This window comes from Perissodus microlepis, chromosome 20 (genome assembly GCF_051167445.1).
Source record: "Perissodus microlepis isolate ML-2025 ecotype Zambia chromosome 20, ASM5116744v1, whole genome shotgun sequence".
NCBI classification, from domain to species: Eukaryota; Metazoa; Chordata; class Actinopteri; order Cichliformes; family Cichlidae; genus Perissodus; species Perissodus microlepis.
In genome coordinates, this window is record NC_140480.1 from 18,434,158 (window position 1) to 18,454,815 (window position 20,658).

Below are 20,658 nucleotides of genomic sequence, written 5' to 3' on the forward strand. Positions count from 1 at the left end.
AAGTACCTCGGGGTCTTGTTCGCGAGTGATGGGAGAAGGGAGCCAGAGATCGACAGACGGATTGGTGTGGTGGCTGCAGTGATGCGGACGCTGCACCGGTCCGTTGTGGTGAAGAGGGAGCTGAGTGTAAAAGCGAAGCTCTCAATTTTACCGGTCAATCTACGTCCCTACCCTCACCTATGGCCACGAGCTGTGGGTAGTGACCGAAAGAATGAGATCGCGGATACAAGCGGCGGAAATAAGCTTCCTCCGAAGGGTGGCTGGCCTCTCCCTTAGAGATAGGGTAAGAAGTTCGGCCACCCGGGAGGGGCTCAGAGTAGAGCCGCTGCTCCTCCACATCGAAAGGAGCCAGCTGAGGTGGTTCGGGCATCTGACAAGGATGCCTCCTGGGCGCCTCCTGGGGTTGGTGTTCTGGGATGAGGCCCCGGGGCAGACCCAGGACACACTGGAGAGATTATATCTCTCGGCTGGCCTGGGAACGCCTTGGTGTTCCCCCGGATAAGCTGGAGGAGGTGGCTGGGGAGAGGGAGGTCTGGACTTCTCTGCGTAGGCTGCTGCCCCCGCGACCCAGCCCCGGATAAAGCGGATGAAGATGGATGGATGGATGGATAGTAAAGAAAACAGTTGAAAAGCAGCAGCTGCTCTGCCTCTGTCACCTCAGCAGGGAGCAGAGAGAGAAAAACCAAAATTCAGCTAATGACTGCTGACCTCATCCTGCGAAAAGTTACTCCTATGGAAGCAACAAATCACTCATGTGCAATTCAAATCTAAAGACTTCCAATTTACATGAAAACATGTGAGTCTATTAGATATGATTCAAATCACTGCAGCTCTGTAGCTTTAACAACTAATCTCTGTAATAAAATATTATGGTCAACTCTATCGAAATATGTACTGAGTTAGCAGCACAGAAATGACACCACTGTTAAAGGCTGTAAGAAGATAATTTGTAACCTTCACTACTTCACTACTATTATGAACTTACCTGGATGATTGAGCATACGTCAAGACATCAAAGGAGGAAGGATGGGATGATCAGATCCTTTACTGTGGTAAAAGTGCTGTAATTCCATGCCACACCACAAGGTGACACTATCTATTTAGGTGGGGACTAAAGGTGTGCGCTAGATGGTAGGAAGAGGTAGAAGAATATGAGAAGCAACATGTTCAAGAACCAGAATTTGATGTATGGCAATGTACTATGTGCTTGCCAAGAATTAGTAAAAAAGAAATGCAGTCTGAAACGGCTTTCATCAGCCAAGTCCTCAATCACTGCAAGACTTCAAGGAAAATCTTTAAAAAGGTGTGTGCCTTCTACAAACAGGACGTTCAGGATGGTGAATTGTCAATTACTGATGATGTAATGATGATGAGAGATCTACCAAATATCACTAAAACTCGAGAGTAAATTAATGTATCTAACAAGTGTATTGATGAGATTAGAGTAACACTTTATCTCCCAAACAACATCAGGTCCCATCATAAAAGACATTTTACAGTCCTGACTGAGGAAGCATAGTTGTGAGATAGGCAAATCAGTTGTGTCAGATATGGTGACACAGTTTTGTGAGGGCAAACCTCACATCTTTACCTCTATCCTGAGTGGGGGTGGTCCACTTTGTTCTACCTACAAGAGAAGGGCAAATTTAAAGACCAGTTTTCTGTACTGGAACCAGTGGAGCATGCATTTAGTAGGGAGGAACACAGAAGCTTCCAGTTCCTAGTCTGAAGTCATTGTTTCAGGCTATGACAAGGAATGCGATCCAGGATTCGATCTTGCATGATGGATTCTGTTACAACTCTCTGGTCTAGGAGGCACAGGATGCAACAAAAAATGTACTAATTCTAGCATTCCATTAATTCAAACCACTGAACAAAACCTGGCTCAGCATTAAAGTGATTTATTTTCACAATTTCAGTGTTTCACACGTAACTTAAAAAGAAGAAAAACAAAGCTATAGATAGACTGCAGATCTAACCACAGAATTCCTACTAACACAGGATTAAGGTTCCTCCACTGATGAAGAGGAAGTGACTCCAGCTGTGCATCCAGGTGTGACAGCAAACCTGCAAACAAACAAGAGCAGAGAAGAAAAAAGATCAGTGGACGTAACAGATTCATTTGGGAAAAAGTCTAACCTATAAACCACCAACCTAATTTTTAAAATGTTTTTTATAAGGACACAGAGCAATTTGAGACCAAACTTGAAAAGCAGGTGATGAAAATTGCCATCATTGGTGAACTATACAAACCTTGATCTGACAGGATATCCCAAGGTGCTGTGCTGTCAGTCTGAGCTACTGCAAAGACCTGAAGTATATTTTTTTCAGAAGCTGTTCCTTGACCTTGACGGACTGAGAGCCAGTGCAAAAGTAAGAAGTCTTAAGATATGATGATGATGATAATGAAAATTATCCAGAGATGGGCAGTAACGCGTTACAAGTAACGTGTTACGTTACAAGTAACGCGTTACTGTAATCCGATTGTAATCCGAAGTAACGAGTAAAGTAAGGGATTACTATTGCAAAAAAGGTAATTAGATTACTGTTACTTTCCCGTAAGCACGTTGCGTTACTGCGTTACTAAACCATGTTTTTTTTTGCGAGAGTGTCTCATGACAATGACGTAAGTGAGTGCGACGTTCATGGCAACAGCTGTGTGCAGATCAACAATGGATAATATAACGAGTGCGGGAGAGAGTATGACCGTGCACAGGGCTGGACTGGGACAAAAAATCGGCCCGGGCATTTTGACTATTGACCGGCTCACCAGGTATTATAGGAAAGACCATAAAGCCTTTGAATGAAAACAAACGCTGTTGTGACAGTGATGTACACTGTCTTGTTGGTATATATGTATCTAAGAAACTTAAACCTACACCATCCTCCCTATTCTGGTATTCTAAACAGTACTTAGCCGAAACCCAAAGACTGCTTGGTGGAGTTAACCTTCTTAACTATCTACAACACATGGAGGAAACCTGAAATTAAGACAGAGAAGACTAGAGGTGAGACATGATCATTACCGAATATTAAAAAGTATAAATGACAGATTTAGAGATATTTTCATAAACTCTTCATTTACCACATCAATAAACAGCATAGCAGGGCAAAATATTTTTTCTAACATGGCAACCTTTAAAAAGTGAAAGGAGACAGAAAGACAGGTGAGAAAGAATAAAACTTAATTGACTTTTTGATGGCATTTTACACACAGTACTGATACAGAATCTAGAAAATGTGGGAAAATACTGGCATCATATACAGTACTTACTTCTGACAAAATTATGATGGGACCCTGAAAAAAAAAATTACTATGTACAATAATGGATTTCTATACATTTTACATCACATGAAAACGTTTGTTGTAAGATTCAGATAATTATTTGTTAAAAGCGAGACATTTTAAATGAGAATAAGGAAGAAAAGTATGTCTTTGTGCCCCCCTCTCCCTGTCAATGCCATACCAGGCCCCCTGGCAAAACTTTGCTAGACCCGCCCCTGCACAGTTACCAGCTGTCAGCCACGTAGAAAAGGATCCTGGTGTTATTTGTCTCTCAGAAACAGTTCATAACTTCCCTTTAACTCATCCATGTCACCTAAAAGGTTAACCTGTTTCTCCATCACCTGTTCAGCTCTGCACTGTTCCAAAAAATAGTAATGTCAAAGTATCTTACTGTATATTTTACAGTTTTGTACTGTCTTTCTAGAATATCATTGAATTTACATAAGTAGACTGTGATTTTACATGTCAAATGTAAAATAACATAACATCACTGTAAATATAGTAAAACACAATTTACTTGTTTTTTAAATATATTTTTTTGTACATATGCATATTTAGGTTGTAAAAATACATTCAGAAATGTATCATAATTTCACAAATATTTATCTGTTATGTGAGAGAAGGATCTGTTAAATTCAAATGTAATACTATGGAAAAATATATAAAATGATCGAAAATTAATGAGAATAATCAATAAAGGAGTATTTGAATTATAATTTTGCTGAAAATTTCATGTCATTTAGGTCTGATTCAATAATTCAGAGTTAACAAGTGAAAATATAATTAATAGGAATAAAAACTAAAAAAAACATATAAAACATTGCACGGCCACGCTGTGCCAATTTTATATTTTAAAAAATAAATGTAGAAGTAGGAATTGCAATTAATATAAATCTCAAAGTATTCACAACATTCCTGAACAGAAATAGGCCTCTGCACCTGGGTGAGGGTGTGGCCATGAAAACAATGTGACATGCCATTCGATGTTGGGACACATAATAACATGACGCTAAGCATCGGCCAATGAATGTGAACTAACAACCACAAGGTCGCGGATATGGCTGTACTGTAGGAAAAAATCCTAATATAAAAGTATTTTATTGTGCATTTTACAGTTTTGTTCTGTTCTTCTAGAATATCATTAAAGTTACGTAAATAGACTGTGATTTCACATTTCAAATGTAAATTAACGTTAAATCACTGTAATGTAATAAAACATAATTGTCATGATTATTAAATGTATCTGTCTTTACATATGCATATTTAGATTGTTAAAATACATTCACATGATTTCACAAATATCTGTCCGTTATTTGAAAGATTGAACTGTTGAATTCAAATGTAATGCTATGGAAAAGTATATAACATGATTCCTATAAGCTTGTGTTACATCACATAAGTATTATTATCATTGCTGTTTAGGGCGATTGTGGCTCAAGAGTTGGCAGTTCGCCTTGTGATTAGAAGATCGCCGGTTCGAGCCCTGGCTCGGACACTCTCAGTATTGTGTCCGTGATCAAGACTCTTCGCCTACTGGTGATGGCCAGAGAGGCCAATGGTGCGATATGGCAGCCTCGCCTCTGTCCCAGGGCCTGCAATCCATTTTTATTTAAGTTAACTGTATATTTCTGTACATTTACGTATTATGATTCATATTGCCACATTCATTGACCTTGTTTATAGGTAATTTCATTGTTCGATCACGTTAAAATGTTCCTAATTTAATGTCTAAACGCACTTGGAAAAGGCAGAATCCCATGTAAAATTAGCGCAACAAACTCTATTTTCATTACTGAAACTAACTGTATTTTCATGAGAAAGTTATTTGTGCAGCCATTTAAAGCGTGGAAGTACTGACCTTACTTTGAGTTTGATTCCGTAAAAAGAGACAAAAACATTTTACAGCGAAAAAACCCCTAAACTTCCGAGCAAGCACCGAGTACGCTGCCACGGGAATGTGAAATTCACAGAGAAACTCGCGGATTCTTCCACTGACGGCTGCAGCACACCTGCACCAGGCAAACATCCGCCTGCCCCACTCCTGCTATACAGGTGAAAATAGAGCAACAGGACCGCTGAGTCTTTGATTTTATTTATTTTCTGCTGTGTTTTACTTGCATTTATTTGAAAGACTGAGTGTAAACACAAAAAACTATTTTATTTTATGTGCTGGAATATGCAGAAAATAGGTTAAACAAATTTCTTCCAGTCAGAGAACGTTGCATATCATTTAATGTTTGCTTGATGCATAAAGTTAAAAGATTAAAACTAATAAAACAAGTTTTAAAAAGAGACTTTTCCATTTGATTACATTTTATATGATGGATTATGCAGGAAAAGTAGAATTGGGCTGAAAGATCTATTCAGGTTGTAAATCATGTTTTTAAAAAGTAACTAAGTAACTAATTACTTTATAAAATAAGTAATCAGTAAAGTAACGGTATTACTTTTTGGGGGAAGTAATCAGTAATTAGTTACTGATTACTTTTTTCAAGTAACTTGACCAACACTGTAATTATCATACCAATACATACATTTTAGACTGATAGAATGACATAATGCCCATCTACATAACCATGCAACATGTTCATGCACATCTAACACACATACATTTGTCCTTTGTGGGGTTTTTGTTGTTATTGTTTTTATTTCATTTTCTAATTGCCGTCTTTGTAGATTCTGTGAATCTGTTTCCTGTTTTATGTTCTACAATAATAATAATTAAAAAAACAAAAAAACAAAAAAACTAATGTAAGTTCAAAGGTCTTTGGTTGTATTGCTTTGCTGATAGTATGTTATTTGCCATAAGGTGTTCAGAGTTATTGATACCAGTGTAACCAGAGAGGAGAATGTATATTTTAAGTATATAACTTTCTACAGGGCTGAATATAACATCATTATGTAAAGGTCCAGATTCTCTGTGCTTTATCTGCAGATGATGTGCAGCACTTCTAACATCACACAAAGCAAAGGTTACTATCACACTGTTCTTGAAGTGCTGGGTTTGTTCATCTTCCGGGGCAGGACCATGGCAGAAGTCTGAAAAAGACTTCCCTCTGAGGCAGCTCCTCGTGAAGCGTCCTGCTTGATCCCTGCAATGAGCTTCAGTCCGCCTGATGTTTTTGAAATGATGTCTCAGTGGGCCAACAGAACATCTGGCACAGGACAGCTGTCTGATGTTCTCCCTCACACTCCCTCACCCAGGGTGAATGTATCTGTTGATAACAGTGTGGACTAATGTGGATCCTGTGATTAAATAAAAAGAACAACTTACACTTCTATGAAACCTTCTGCTGCTTTGTTTTCAAATCTAACATTTTATTTAAAGTTTCCAGAATACCAGAGTTCTTTCTCAGTGTAATGGATCTAAAACGGTCAAAATCTCAAAGGACATAATTTAATTTCCAGATAATTCTGATATTAACAGGAACTCTGGGCCTCTGTGGAGTGTGCAGCTGATGCCATCGCTGTCTAAAATAGGATAACAAAAACTATGCAGTGCTGAATCATTCAGACATTCAGAGAGTAACATGGGTGATTATCATTGCCAACTAGCTTGTAACAAGACTTTAACACAGTGCATTTCATTTAGCCTCTGAACCCTGGATTCAAACTGACAACCTTCAGCTGATCTATCTTTTAAGCTTTCCTACTATAAACAAATAGGATGGGATAAATTGGAGGTCAAATAGGTAAGAGGGGGCTCGGCCATGTAATGATTTAAAAACAAGCAGTACAACTTTAAATTGGATCCTGTAAGTAACAGGAATCAGGTGTAGAGATTCCAACGCTGGGGTGCTCATTCTGTTTTGTACCAGTTAGCAGACAAGCAGCTGCATTTTGGACCAACTGGAGACGATAAATAGAAGCATGGTCCAAACCAAAGTGCAGAGCAATGAATTAGTCCAGTCTGCAAGTAATGAACAGATGAATAGTGGACCAAGATAAAGACATACCTTCCAGCTAAGGCCTTATCTTGGCTAGCTGTCTCAGATGGAAAAAGCTAGATTGGACTACTGGACTCACCTGCCTACACAGTTTAAAGGAACCCTCTTTTTTAACATTTGTCTGACAATAAGAAGATAAGGGGCCCAGAGCACAGTCAATGTGTTTACTAAAGGAGTTGGCAAAAATGACAATTTCTGTTTTGTTTCCATTTAATTTAAATGTTTTTAAAAACAACATTCACAGTTTAACGTCTTCAAGGCAACATAATAACAGCTGAAGTGAGTCTGTGCCTGTTTTTAAAAGCAGATACATCTGCAAGTCATCTGCAAAATAGTGAAATAAATAAGTTATACTATGAAAAAATAGACCACAATGGCAACATATACAGTGTAAACAAGGCTGGAACCAAACTTGAGCCTTGAGGTACATCATAATTAAGAGGGGCTATTTTCGAGCTGTAGGGACCCCTGTTAACATAAAAAGTCCTTCCAGATAAATACGACCAAAACCACTGACGAGCAGACCTTTTAAGTCAGCATGTGATTCCAGCCGTGACAGGAGGAGGTCAACTGTGTCGGCCTCTGTCAGGTCCAACAACAAGAGGGCAGCAGGGCTGCCAGAATCCAGAGTTAAGAGAATAACGTTAAAAACCCTCAAACGTCAACAGTAATTCATTGACTTGAGCAGCACTGTGCCACTAGATGAACACGCTGTCATGTCCTATTGTAGGCTGACAAGGCATGTGATAAGTGCTACATCTGAATACCTGTTAGTGACAAATACATTTATTTCTTGAAAAATCTAGTTCACTCAGTTTATTATGTGACTGATTTCAAAGTAATTTTTCCCCATGCTGCAAAGCTGCAGATATTTATTTCAGTATTATTCCTATAGCAACTTACAACCAGTAACAAGCAGCAATTGGTGACACTGGGAAGAAAAAACAGAGAGCACTATTCTTTCCAAAGATGAAGTAACATATTTAATCTAGTACACCTTACACACATGTCCTAACACTTAGATGAATATCACTAATTATAACAATACTGGGGAGAATAATAATATTTACTGCCAGATAACACTCCGGGCCAGCAGGTGGCGGTAATAGACTAGCGGCATGTTTATTTTCCTCAAGAGCAACAAGGAAGCAGAAGTAGTTGTTTATGCTAAATGTTTGTAGCTGTTCGACTTTATGTGAAGGGATATGATTCCTGGTCTTACACTGATTTAACCACTGACAACGTCGTTAGCTGGCTCTAGAGCAGGAAGAATGGCAGACGAAGCTCCTTTCCAGTTATTACACAGCGAGGTGATACAGTACATTTACAAGTCAGCAGAAGGAGAGACGGTAAGAAGCTCTCAGTAGGAGTTTAGTGACCTATTTGGTGTTGTTGTTAATGTTTCTGTCTTTTATCCTGTATTTAGGAGAGTGGGAGAAATGTCACTAAATTGGAGAATATTGGATTCAGAGTGGGCCAAGGGCTGATAGAGAGGTAATAACCTTGACTGCTGCAAACATGCATGCCGTTTACTTCGACAAATCAAAGCACTACATGTACAAAGCCTGATTTACAACATGGATTCCCATTCAGAAAATGCAATCGAAATGCCCAGGTGTAGGTGGGAGGCCATTAATGAACCATTAATGTACCATTAATGAACACAACAACAAAAAAAAACCCCAGAGTCTCTGGGGTTCAGGTCAGTCGAGTCGGCTGGCCAGTCAGGAAACAATATTACACTCGTGGTGTTGTCTTTAGAGCACCAGGGTCTTTAAGGTCAACTTCATGATTTATCGGTCAAAAGTTGCGAAAGAAAAATGTATGAAGACTTAAAATATCATGTGACATTTAACACTATATTGCTGAAAATATTTGGTCATAAACCACATATGAACATGAGTGATATCCCATTCTTAATCCATACGGTTTAATGATGGTGTTGACCCACTCTATGCAATTATAACAGCTTCAGTTCTTCTGGGAAGGCTTTAGAAACCCATTCCATGAAGCTCTCAAAGCACTGTTCTTGAGCTGATCTGAAGGCCACATGAAGTTTGGAGGTCTGTAACGACTGACGTTGGCAGCCTCTGCTCATTATGCGCCTTGCCATTCACTGCTCTGTGAGTTTATGTGGCCGAACACTTTGTGGCTGTGTTGTTGTTGTTCCCTGCGCTTCTACTTTGTTCTAATATCACTAACAGTTGAATGTGGAATAGTTAGCAACGAGGAAATTTCATGACTGGGCTTGTTGCACAGGTGGCATCCTATCATGTTATCAGGCTGGAATTGAGAGATCTTGAGAGAGAAATATTTGTAGAAGCAGTCTGTATGCCTGGGTGCTTGATTTTATACACCTGTTGCCATGAAAGTGATTAGAACACTTGAAGTCAGTGATTTGAACGGGTGAGTGAATACGATTGGTAATGTAGCGCATAGGAATTCTAAATATCACTTTGGATATTTTTGTTACTTTGGACTAGGGATGGGTGATATATTGAATATACTCAGTATTAAGCTGTCTGCATGTAATTCACCATGACTTTTTTTCTCTCCCACACCTTGCAAATGCGTCATTAAGCCTCTACATCACATTTTTGTGTATGTTATAAGCACAAAAGAACACCTTTTTAATTTCAATTGTTTTATTTTCTCTCGTGAATTCTTGCTTGATGTACTTTTTTGTTGCTGTGATCAGCAATTTCTAAAATACTCAAACCAGCCCCCCTGGCACCAAGAACTGTGCCACATTCAATGTCAGTTTTCTTCCCCATTCCTGTGCCCAGTTTCAGTTTGAGTTGGTGCCATTATATTGGCTGATTAGATACTTACCCTAATGAGCGGTTGAACTATTAAAATATGTTAATGTTAATAGTTATGTTAATATGTTAAAACTGTTAAAATAAAAATTTTAATTCATTCAGATTTTTTTGTATTCAAAGTAGAAACAAATATATTGAATGGTCGATTTGAATGAGTATACCAGTGCAATTTTAGGCACTATATGGTTGAAAATAACTTTTATTTTTGGAGGTTATTTAGACATATATCGTGTATCGTGATATTGGATTTTTCTCAAATCACCCAGCCCTACTTTAGACCAGGATCAGAGTCAAACCTTCATAAAATGTCTTTGTTTGCCAACACTTGGGAAATTATGTATAGGCATTCTAAATATCACATTGAAATACCACATCATATTTGATCTATGATTTCTCTTTTACATTTTACATTTGCCTTTCTTTCAAGTTGACCCCAACATGTGTTAAATTTTTAAAGAAAGAGAAAGAGCTGCCTAGTTGATAGACATCACATTATGACGCACCACCTAATATTGTGTTGGTCCCCCCTCTGCTGCCAAAACAGCCCTGACCCATCGTTGCATAGACCCCTGAAGATGTGGTGTGGAGGGTTCTATATGATATTGCTTTCCTGGTGTGGCAGTGTTTTTGCATAATGTGGGGAAGTGAACACTGAATAAACTTGTCTGCTTTCGCCATCTCACCTCATTATGAAGATGATAAAATGGTGAGTACAAATCTCTGAAGAGCATAAAAGATGCCCCCCAAAATTGGTTCTGTTCATCTGGACATAGTGTTTTTAGTGGGAGAAAAATTTTGTCTTTTTTTTTTTTTTTTCTTGCACCTGTCCCGTTTGGTTCTTTTGCCATCAGAATTATTGTCTAAAGGCGAGGAAAGATGCCCAACGGATTTACTTTACCAAATTGACCATCCCAGCCTTGCCGTAATGGTCTATTTGATTCACCTTTTATTGTTTATTTTATTTATTTTTTTATTTTCACTTGCTAGATATGGGACAGACTTGAATGAGGAAAAGAAAAGGGAGAAAGGAAGAGGGGGAAAAAACAGCGGAGAAGAGGGACGGGGATAAAGGGCAAAAAAACCAAAAACCAACTAAATAAGCAGACAAAAAAAATACATATATCAATCACCTGGATCACCTGTTGAGAAAGGAAAAAAGAAAACAAGCAGAAGAAAACGAAAGCAATACAATAAACAACATCACGGCGATATATGGGAATATAACAGTAAATACTAAATGTTAAACATTATTGTGCAGCATGTAATATCGACAGCGCACATTTTGCTTTGAGGTAGGAGCCAAAAAGGGTGTAGTTTGTGTGTGTGAGCACCCGTGTGTACACCTGTGAGCATGGACGCACTTGTTTTTAAAAGGTTCCTTCATGTAATGATCTGCTAGAGGGTGTGGGGAGCCACTGCCCCGTCCTCCTGGGCATGAAGCAGGTATGGAGGAGATCAAGACTTCAGACATCCAGAGGCCCCCAGAACACAAGAGACCAAGGAAGACCAACAGAGGGGCAGCCGCGCCACTATCCCAGAAAGAGCTGACGAGAGTCCCAGATGAGGGGTCACTCAGCAGCCGCGGAGCAGAAGCCAGGGGGGGTTGCAGTGACGTGCCCGTGAGCTCCGCCGGCAGCCAGCTGCACCAGAGTGACCGAGCCCCAGGCCGAGAGGCCGAGGGCACCCCACCCCCAAAGTGGCCCGAGCGAGCCCCAGGCTCCAGGCCCCGATAAGCAGCCACCAAGGAGTGAGCCGGTGTGTACCTGGGTGCCCATCCCTGAACACAAAGAACCACCAACGCACCGATGTCTGAGGGCATCTGCCACTGGCAGGGGAAGTGGTGGGGGGAGATAGGTCTCCATACCTTAGAGGGCCTGAGATGTCCCCAGAGAGGTGGCGTCTGATACCCAACCTGACATATAGACACAGACATACAGGCACACACAGATACAAACATCCATTCCCACCCTCATGCTCTCATATGCAATTACTCAACCAACGTGGAGACAGACATAGAGAGACACTGTACACACAATCACACTCCCCAAGCGTACTCTAAGAACCGGGTCTAGGTACCCTTGCCCCTGGAGGGGGAAACTGCACCCAGACCCAGGTGGTGTTACCCTTTTCCTTGCGGTGGGGAGAAGCAGACCGCCCCGACTCCGCAGCAGCAGGGAGGCCCCACACTCCAGACCCCAGTCGGACGGCCAACTCCTCCTCCTAGCTCCCCCCGCTCCAACAGGCCGCAGAGAACGGGGGTGAGAGAAGACTCCAAACCTCCCATTTTGTCACTTGGATGAAACGTTTTGTCACTTGGATGAGTGACGACACTTTTCTCCCACTGAAATGGGAGAAATGTTCATATGTCCAGATGAACAGAACCAATTTTTGGGGATTTACTTACCTGGATGATTGTGCATGCATCAAAGCATAAAAGATAGTAAAACATTGTTGCAAATAACAAAAAGGTTACTGCTGCACCAAATCATTAATCTGATGATTTTAGCACACGCAGTCCCTGATGAAGTGCGCACAGTTTGTGCTTCACTCAACAAACTGCACAAATAATGTATTCCTACAGCAGAGAATCTGTGTTGTGCGTCAAACGTGCTCTAAAACGATTAGTAGAGACATGGTACTTTTCAGTTGATTTTAAACCAAAATTCTGAATTTTGAATTCTGAATGGCAATTTTCTGTTGCCATAGTGATTTAGCAGGTAAAAAGAGAGGCACTTTCACTCAGACTTGACAGTCTCAAGTCATTATTCTGGCTTCATAGTATATCTGTCGGATCTCAGTCCACATCCTCCATTTCTTACTTCTTACAGCCTCAGATGATTAAAAATCAAGGTAATCCTGGATTTGTGAGTAAATAGTTCACATCATATAGCGTCAGTAGGGAGTTTGTCAGGATCACCTCTAATGGGACAGTCACCACAAGGGGTTTATTACGTATTGCACTCCCTGAACTGATGAGAGGCAAAACTCTAAAGAACTCCAGTTGTCTTCTTTTCAAGCTCTCAAAACTACCCTGTACCTGTCTGAACACTTACACAGACAGCATACTGTTTATGGGTCATGTGCACAGTTGTACTAGGCGCATTCTCCTTAAATGCATCTTACAGCTAGCAGACCGTTGAAAGTCAATGAATGATGTCCTAGTTTAATTTACCCATCTCTTTTTTCCCCTCTAGATTGACTAAAGACACAGCACGGTTTAAGGATGAGCTGGACATTATGAAGTTTATATGTAAAGACTTCTGGACCTGTGTATTCAAGAAGCAAATCGACAACCTTCGAACCAATCACCAGGTCACTGGGAAGTCTGTTTTCTCTTCTTTTAATCCTGTTTTTTATTAATGTAGCCTCTGACAAATCTAAATGATGGTAAATGGACTGATTCTTATATAGCGCTTTCCTACTCTCCCGGAGTACTCAAAGCGCTTTATACAACATGCCTCATTCACCCAATCACACCCACTCATACAAGCACTTCTAAACTCAAGTGCAACTAATAAGCATTCACACACATTCATGCTCCGATGAACGCATCGGAGGGCAATTTGGGGTTAGTATCTTGCCCAAGGATATTTGGCATGCAGACTGGAGGAGCCAGGAATCGAACCACATACCTTCCAGTCAGTAGCTGATCTGCTCTACCACCTGAGCCACAGCCACCCAAATGATAATTCCTTTTTGTCATCCATAATATATTTGTAATATATAAATGCCAGTACTGTGATATTTTGCCTTACTTCCTGTCAGATTGATTGTTTGTTGTTCTGTTGATGTGTGTCATTGCTGATGTCATATATCATCATATGATCATGTGTTTTAGGGCATCTATGTTCTGCAGGACAATAAGTTTGGATTACTGAGTCATCTGTCAGTGGGAAAACAATACTTGGAACATGCCCCAAAGGTGCTTTTTTTTCTTTTACTGGTTTGTTTTAAAAGACTTCCCCTGCTTCTCAAACTGTCTCTTTTACTGAGACAACATGTACATGCCCAGTAGCACATCATACCATCAGAGGTGAGCAGCATGAGTCCTGAAAGACACTGACACCAAACGATAGAATCTGTAAGAAAAACCTACTAGCAAGGCTGGCTCTGTGACTGATGGCAAACTGGACAGCTTTTTCAAACTGTGGTGAAAAGGAGGTCACTCAACAAACTGTTAACCAGTATGGATGGATCCTGACCAGCTTCTGCACCACTTACTTGACAGACAGCAGAGCACTTTGTCTAACAGACTGATTCAGTTCTGATGATGCCACATGGACAGGTTCAGATTACTTTTAGTTCTCCTTTATCATAAACCTTCCAATTAGCAGTTTGTTTGTTTTTTCTTGTGCCAGTGAGACAAGACACCATAGATCGAATCTAAAACTCTGTTCAGTGATTCACAGTCTCTCCGTTATGTTTTCAACACCCCCACAGCACAGAGCAGAGAGCTGGACCTCATGCTGCTGAGATTCATGGACAGTTGTGGAGCTCATAGCAGCTGAAATGTAGGAAAGCCCGACTTTCCTTTGCTTTAGCCCTTCTTATCAAGGTTTACTGATTTTTAAAAAAAGGAGAACTGATGAGTTTCAGAACACAGAATTGCTTGTTTTTTATCTGTGTATAAATGGCCAAACATGATAAGTTGTATCAGTCTTACATGAGTGATGTTGTGACAGATGTGATTAATGCTGCAATCACATTGTTTACCTACATTCGGTCTCAGTCTTCCTGTTGTTCAGTACTGAGTATCAAATGCTCATTCACTCTTTGTTAACAGTTTATTTGCTTAGAATATAGCTTGAACCAGTGCCACAGGCCACAGTATTTACAGCCTGTAGTTCTTGAAGGAAATGGCTATAGTGAACGTGGACTTTCAAAGCAGAGAGGACCAAGGCTGAGATATAGGAGTGGAAGGATTGGATTATACCTTATACAGAAGGTGCAGTGCGAAACAGATTCAATTCAATTCAATTCAGTTTTATTTATATAGTGCCAAGTGACAACTACAGTTGCCTCATGGCGCTTTATATTGTAAGATAAATACCCTACAATAATAATTAAATGCTGTGTTAAGATTACATGGACAGTCACCCACACTAATTATTTTTCCTGACATCTGAGCTGAGTACTAAATCAGACAAAATGTCTGAGACATCAGACAGAAGCTCTGATTGAGGCCCAGGTGGAGCATAGAAACATACAAATGAAACTGGTTTTTGAGTTTTCCAGGTATGGTGGATGAGGCTAAGCAAATTAAAACTGAATTAAAACTCTGTCTGGCTCTTTGGTTGAATAACCAGCTGGAGTAGAAGATAGCTGTTCAAGGAACTGATAAGAGTAAAGGTGTTCATATACTGTGACCCTGTTTTATATGTGAGACCATTCACTGTCATCATATGAAGTAACTGTTTTCCTCCTGCAGTATCTGGCCTTCACATGTGGTTTGGTGAGAGGAGCTCTATCCAATCTGGGAGTGAAGAGTATTGTGACTTCTGAGGTGTCTGTCATGCCTTCATGTAAGGATTTAGTCATTCAAAAACCTTTCTAAAGAGCATTTATCAATCATCTGCAAACTGAGGTTTGGGGGTTTGTTTTATTTGCTGAATAAATTCCATTAAAATGCCATTGAGTGGTTCAGAAAGAGAAGTTGTGTTGCCCATGCACATGATTGAAATATGCCTCAGATATTTTAAATGGAGTATACTTGTGTGATTTTTACATGACTCTGGATTAAAGTAAGGTATAGTTTTTGGTTTTTATGGGCAGAGTCACAGGTGTGAATAGTGTTGCTGAGGTGAAGAGCATGTCAGACAGGATTGTGAGTTTGAAGCTAAAAGTCAAAGTGGTGATATTGAATGTAGTTAGTGTGTAGGTAGGTAGAGAGGGTACCAGTGTGGGAGAGAGTGGTGAAATGTGTGTAGCTAGGCAGCATCAGATGGTAGTCTGTAAGATGTCTGGAAATCATGAACAGGAAGCAAGTGAAGGCAGAGGTGACAGATGGATGCAAGGTGGGGCTGGGATTTAGGCTACGTTCACACTGCAGGCAAAAGCGCATCAAATCCGATTTTTTTTTTTTTTTTTTTTTGACCCTATGCGACCCATATCCGATCATGGTATGACAGTGTGAACGGCACAAATCCGATATTTTCAAATCCGATCTGGGTCACTTTCGTATGTGGTACTGAATCCGATACATATCCGATGTTTTAGAAAGCGACTGCTGTTTGAATGGTCATGTCGCATTAAATCCGTCTTTTACGTCACTGACACAAGACAGACGCCAATTATCAGCGCCGGGGAAGCGCCCGATAAGACATCGCGAACGCTTCCTAGCCATCCAGCGTAGATGTCAGTGAAACTGTTTGGAAGACGATGTTGGAGAAACGTGAGCATTTTATTTGTACTGCATAATCTGCAGATTCTGACAGAAATCTGCAACTATCCTTTGAAGCACTGCTCCTCTCTAAAACAGCAATAAGGATAATTATTATGTTATTTACATTATTATGTAAATAACAAAATAACTTAAAGCAAAAAATTGGGAAACGTAAAGTCCGAAGTCTTTATATTAAGGGCCATCAGTCAAACAATATTGTTTGCTCTGGGTCTATAAACCATTGACTGTAGAAAACATGGACGACGTGACCCCGCCTCCAACCATTGTGCAAAAATGTGCTTCAAAGCCGCTTGTGGAGGCTGCCATCTTGCAAATTTGGAGCCAGAGTCTGCGCAGTAGTGACTTGAGGTGGAGCGTTACACAGTAACAAGCGGGGTATTTTGGCTTCATTTTTGCACAATGGTAGGAGGCGGGGTCGCGTCGTCCATGTTTTCTACAGTCAATGGTCTAAACAGAGCGCGTTGTGTGTGACGCCTTTTGTGCATGCGGGCCGCTTTGAGGGTTCACACTAGAGCGCGTTTGCTGTCACATTTTATTTGTAGTGTGAACAAGCAGACAAAAAAATCGGATTTGATCAAAAAATCGGAATTGAGCATTAAGACCTGCAGTGTGAACGTAGCCTTAGTAGTGTAGATTATTGCACATATGCACATGAAATAGTACACTGATGTTTAAGTTTGAGTGAAAGGTTAATCAAATAGCAGTTTGTTTTAGTCTTTTTCACCACTGTAGCAAACATGTCTACTCATATAGTGCAACTTAAATTGAACTAAACTAGGAAAAAATGAAAAGCCAATGTGAATTTCTTCTTTTTGTGTCAGCTAACACGAAAAATGTCTTTCTGCCTTTGCAGGTAAATTCCAGGTGATGATCCAGAAAGCGTAGGAGGTTACACACTCAAGCTGCACTCTTCCCTGGTGTCATATTGCCTTATCTGTTAGAAAGGGAAATGCCATCCGTACTACTCAGTGAGAATTTCTCTCGGCACTGCAGGGATTACAGTAGGGACTGGCAAAGGTTTCTATGGCTTAAGCTCTGGATGGCTGCAAACATCTGTATCCTGCTGACACACTGTCATTATCATGAGTGGAAAAGTACAGACCAGTGACATTAACATTTTGTCTGCTAACATTTATATTAACATAATCCTTTTGAAGTAAAGTCTCACTAAATGAACATTTGGCTTAATGTCAGAAAAGAAGTGTTTGCCACCACCTACTGTCACATCTAGTTTAGTAGCATTTTCACTATAAAGACAAACAAACCTACAGTGCTTCACAAATTTAAAAGACAGATCTGCCAAAAATTTGATTATTAGGGAAGTCACAAACTGAATTTATGTTTTTTACACCCAAATCGAAGCCAGCACTAAACTTTTTCTGAGAAGTTACTAAAACTCATTTTTGGTTCATGATTGCCAGTAAATATCTCTAATTTCTGAGTCTTATTCAATAAGAATATTATTAAAATAATACATTTTAAAATTCTCGAGTAACAATAATCACATTTTTTCACATTTTTTTATGACACTATCATCAGTTTAATAAGTATTATATGGTTTTGATTAAAGAGCTTGTACATACTGGCAGGTTAACCATTTTGGTACTAATGCTGTTAATTTTGGGCATCTGTGAGGTAAAGCGTATACTGGGTGGTGCTATAATAAATGTGTTAAGATGTCTATATTTATAATCATCACTAACTTGTGTATTGTTCCACCCCTGCCTCCACACCAAAATGAGCAGATTATTAAAACAGAGGAAATGTAGCGCACTTTAGCAGGTTGATGAACATTGCTTGCAAGAAATCCATGCCTAAGAAAGCAACTTAGGCTACATCTACATGTACACAGGTATTTTTTTTAAATGGCACAATCAGTCTCAAGTGTTTTTGAGAATGTGCCAAAGCAGCAGGTGGTGATATAAACCTAGTTTTGAAGAAATCCCACAAACAATAACACAGCACACAGTCTGACATCAAAGAAGAGATAATGGCAAACACGTTTGATGTTACAAGACAAATATTCATTTTCTTTGCCAACATGTAAATGTAGAAATGTAGTTTTTGAAAATGTTCACCCTGGCAGAGGTTTTTACTGATCGAAAATGCTGTGTATGTGTACGGACGTAGCCTCATTTATATATTGATGGCTAATATGACCAAACACAGTTTGATATCATGAATAAGGACGTTTGCAGTGATGAAGAGCAACATTCCTGTCGAAGCGTGAAAAAGTGTGATTTATTTTCTTTGCATCAAAGTTGTATGTTCTACCCTTCAGGTGCTTCCTTCACTTGCAATAAATTTAAGCATGAAAACAATTTCTGAATGGTTCCTTTTCCACACTTTGATTGTTTACTATTCTGTCAAACACATTTCAGAAATGACAAGACCACAATACCAAACAAAGATAATTTATCTGAATTTCAGGAGTGGGACCACACCTCAGACACACTCCTTCAGGTTCTCCATCTACGTGCTGTTTGTAATCTTTTTTTATGCAAACACCCATCAGCATCTAATGATTTGTGCTCACCATGGGACCCTCGTCTCTCATACCATCAGACGAAAACCTCTACTGCTCACTTTCATCAAATTCCCTCCAGGCACTTCAAGAAACCAAAACACTTCTCTCTAAATGATCAGGCTTCAGAGAGACCGAACATTACCGGCCATCCTGGGGAACCTGTTGGGAATCATTCTACATCTATTCACCCCATCAGAACTCCTCTCTGCTCCATCCAGTTATAGAGTGGCTCAGGTCGCTCGCCATCGCAGCGAAATTATAATTTCAGAACCTCCATTAGGGGAGAATCACCCACAAGCAAAAGCTCCCGGCATAGATCCACACTCGCTTTCCCTGAAACTGGCCGATCCACTTCAGTGCCAGGCTATGAAGACACAATGCTGTTTCCACGCTTCAGTCATGTCTCCTGAAAATATTCTTCCCTTAAGGATATAGACTGGACTGGACTTTACCTCACCGATGAGTCCTAACACTAGAATTACTGACTTTTTTATTTTCTGGTGCAAGTCCCGAGGTGTTATTCACCCCTGCTGAGATTTTCACAGGTCGTCAGCTCAATTCTCCTACTGCTTTTGTTGTGCAAACCACAGCTCAGATCCAAGGCAGGCCAAAATCTGTGTTATAACCTTCAGAAATGCCTGCCGTGTCTATACAAAATATCCCACACATTGACTGACCTGCAAATATGAAAGACACACATTCACAATATATAGAAACACAAATCTGTTTTATTTATAAAAAAAAAATGTGTGAAAACAGAATGAAAAGTTCTGTGACATGAGTGACATTGAGATTTCTGGTGCCAGTAATCACAGAGACAATGCCCTGAGATAGATTCATTTCTATTATGCAACACCTTTGATTTGATGACAAGGACACGCAGGCAGAACGGGTGAAAACAGACAAACTTGCGACGATCTCCGACATCTGGACAAGCTTCAACAAGAACTGTGCTAAGAGTTTCACTCCAGGAGAACACATGACCATAGATGAACAGCTGTTCCCTACCAAGGTTTGTTGTCCATTCACACAACCAAGCAATGTTCCCTCTAATTTTCCATGTGTCTGAGCAAACACACAAACTCCCTGAGCGGTCCCTTGGACCACTGTGAGCGACATCAGACGTGTGCACTGTGGTCACGCCAGCATCGAATCCATCCAAGTTACATGGTTTATTAAAATAATCAAATTACAGCATTTACATTTATGTTAGACTACTTTTAATTAACTGCTTTAGCCCACTTACAATGAAAATGTAAAACAAAAATGTAGTCATTGACCTGTGTAGTATGTTAACACTATTGGAAGTAAAAATAACTTGAACTCAAATTTTGAAAACACAACTTTCTTCTTTTTTCTTTTATTTTTATTTTTATAAAGCTCTGACTTGTATTATGAGTCTGAGTCTGTGGTCTGGGAGAGAGTCCTGTAACTCTGTCTGCAAAATACAGTATATAATGACCAATGCTGGGCAATTAATTATATAGTTACTTCTTCAAAAAAGTACCTCAGTTTGGCAAACAACAAAGTTTTTTGCAGCTATTTTTAAAAAAAAAAAAAAAATAAACATTTCAAACTATTTACAGCACAATCAGGTGTTCTGCATCAAATTTGATGCCACACAAATTATTAATGCCACTCCAAAAATAATTTCTGTCCACATAAAGGAGAAC

The 20,658-nt window shown here is 39.8% G+C and overlaps 1 protein-coding gene across 2 annotated transcripts; it reads left to right on the forward strand.

Moving 5' to 3' along the window:
- Positions 1-8,359: 8,359 nt before the first annotated feature.
- Positions 8,360-18,779, forward strand: trappc6b (trafficking protein particle complex subunit 6B). 2 transcript variants are annotated; one of them, XM_084916386.1, is made up of 6 exons: positions 8,360-8,582; positions 8,660-8,727; positions 13,250-13,367; positions 13,894-13,977; positions 15,484-15,577; positions 17,312-18,779. In XM_084916386.1, the coding sequence occupies exons 1-6, from the start codon at positions 8,505-8,507 to the stop codon at positions 17,341-17,343; spliced, it is 474 nt and encodes a 157-aa protein (XP_084772512.1). In that variant the 5' UTR covers positions 8,360-8,504; the 3' UTR covers positions 17,344-18,779. The 2 variants fall into 2 exon arrangements, with proteins under 2 accessions (XP_084772512.1, XP_084772513.1); XM_084916387.1 differs by lacking the exon at positions 13,894-13,977.
- Positions 18,780-20,658: the final 1,879 nt, after the last annotated feature.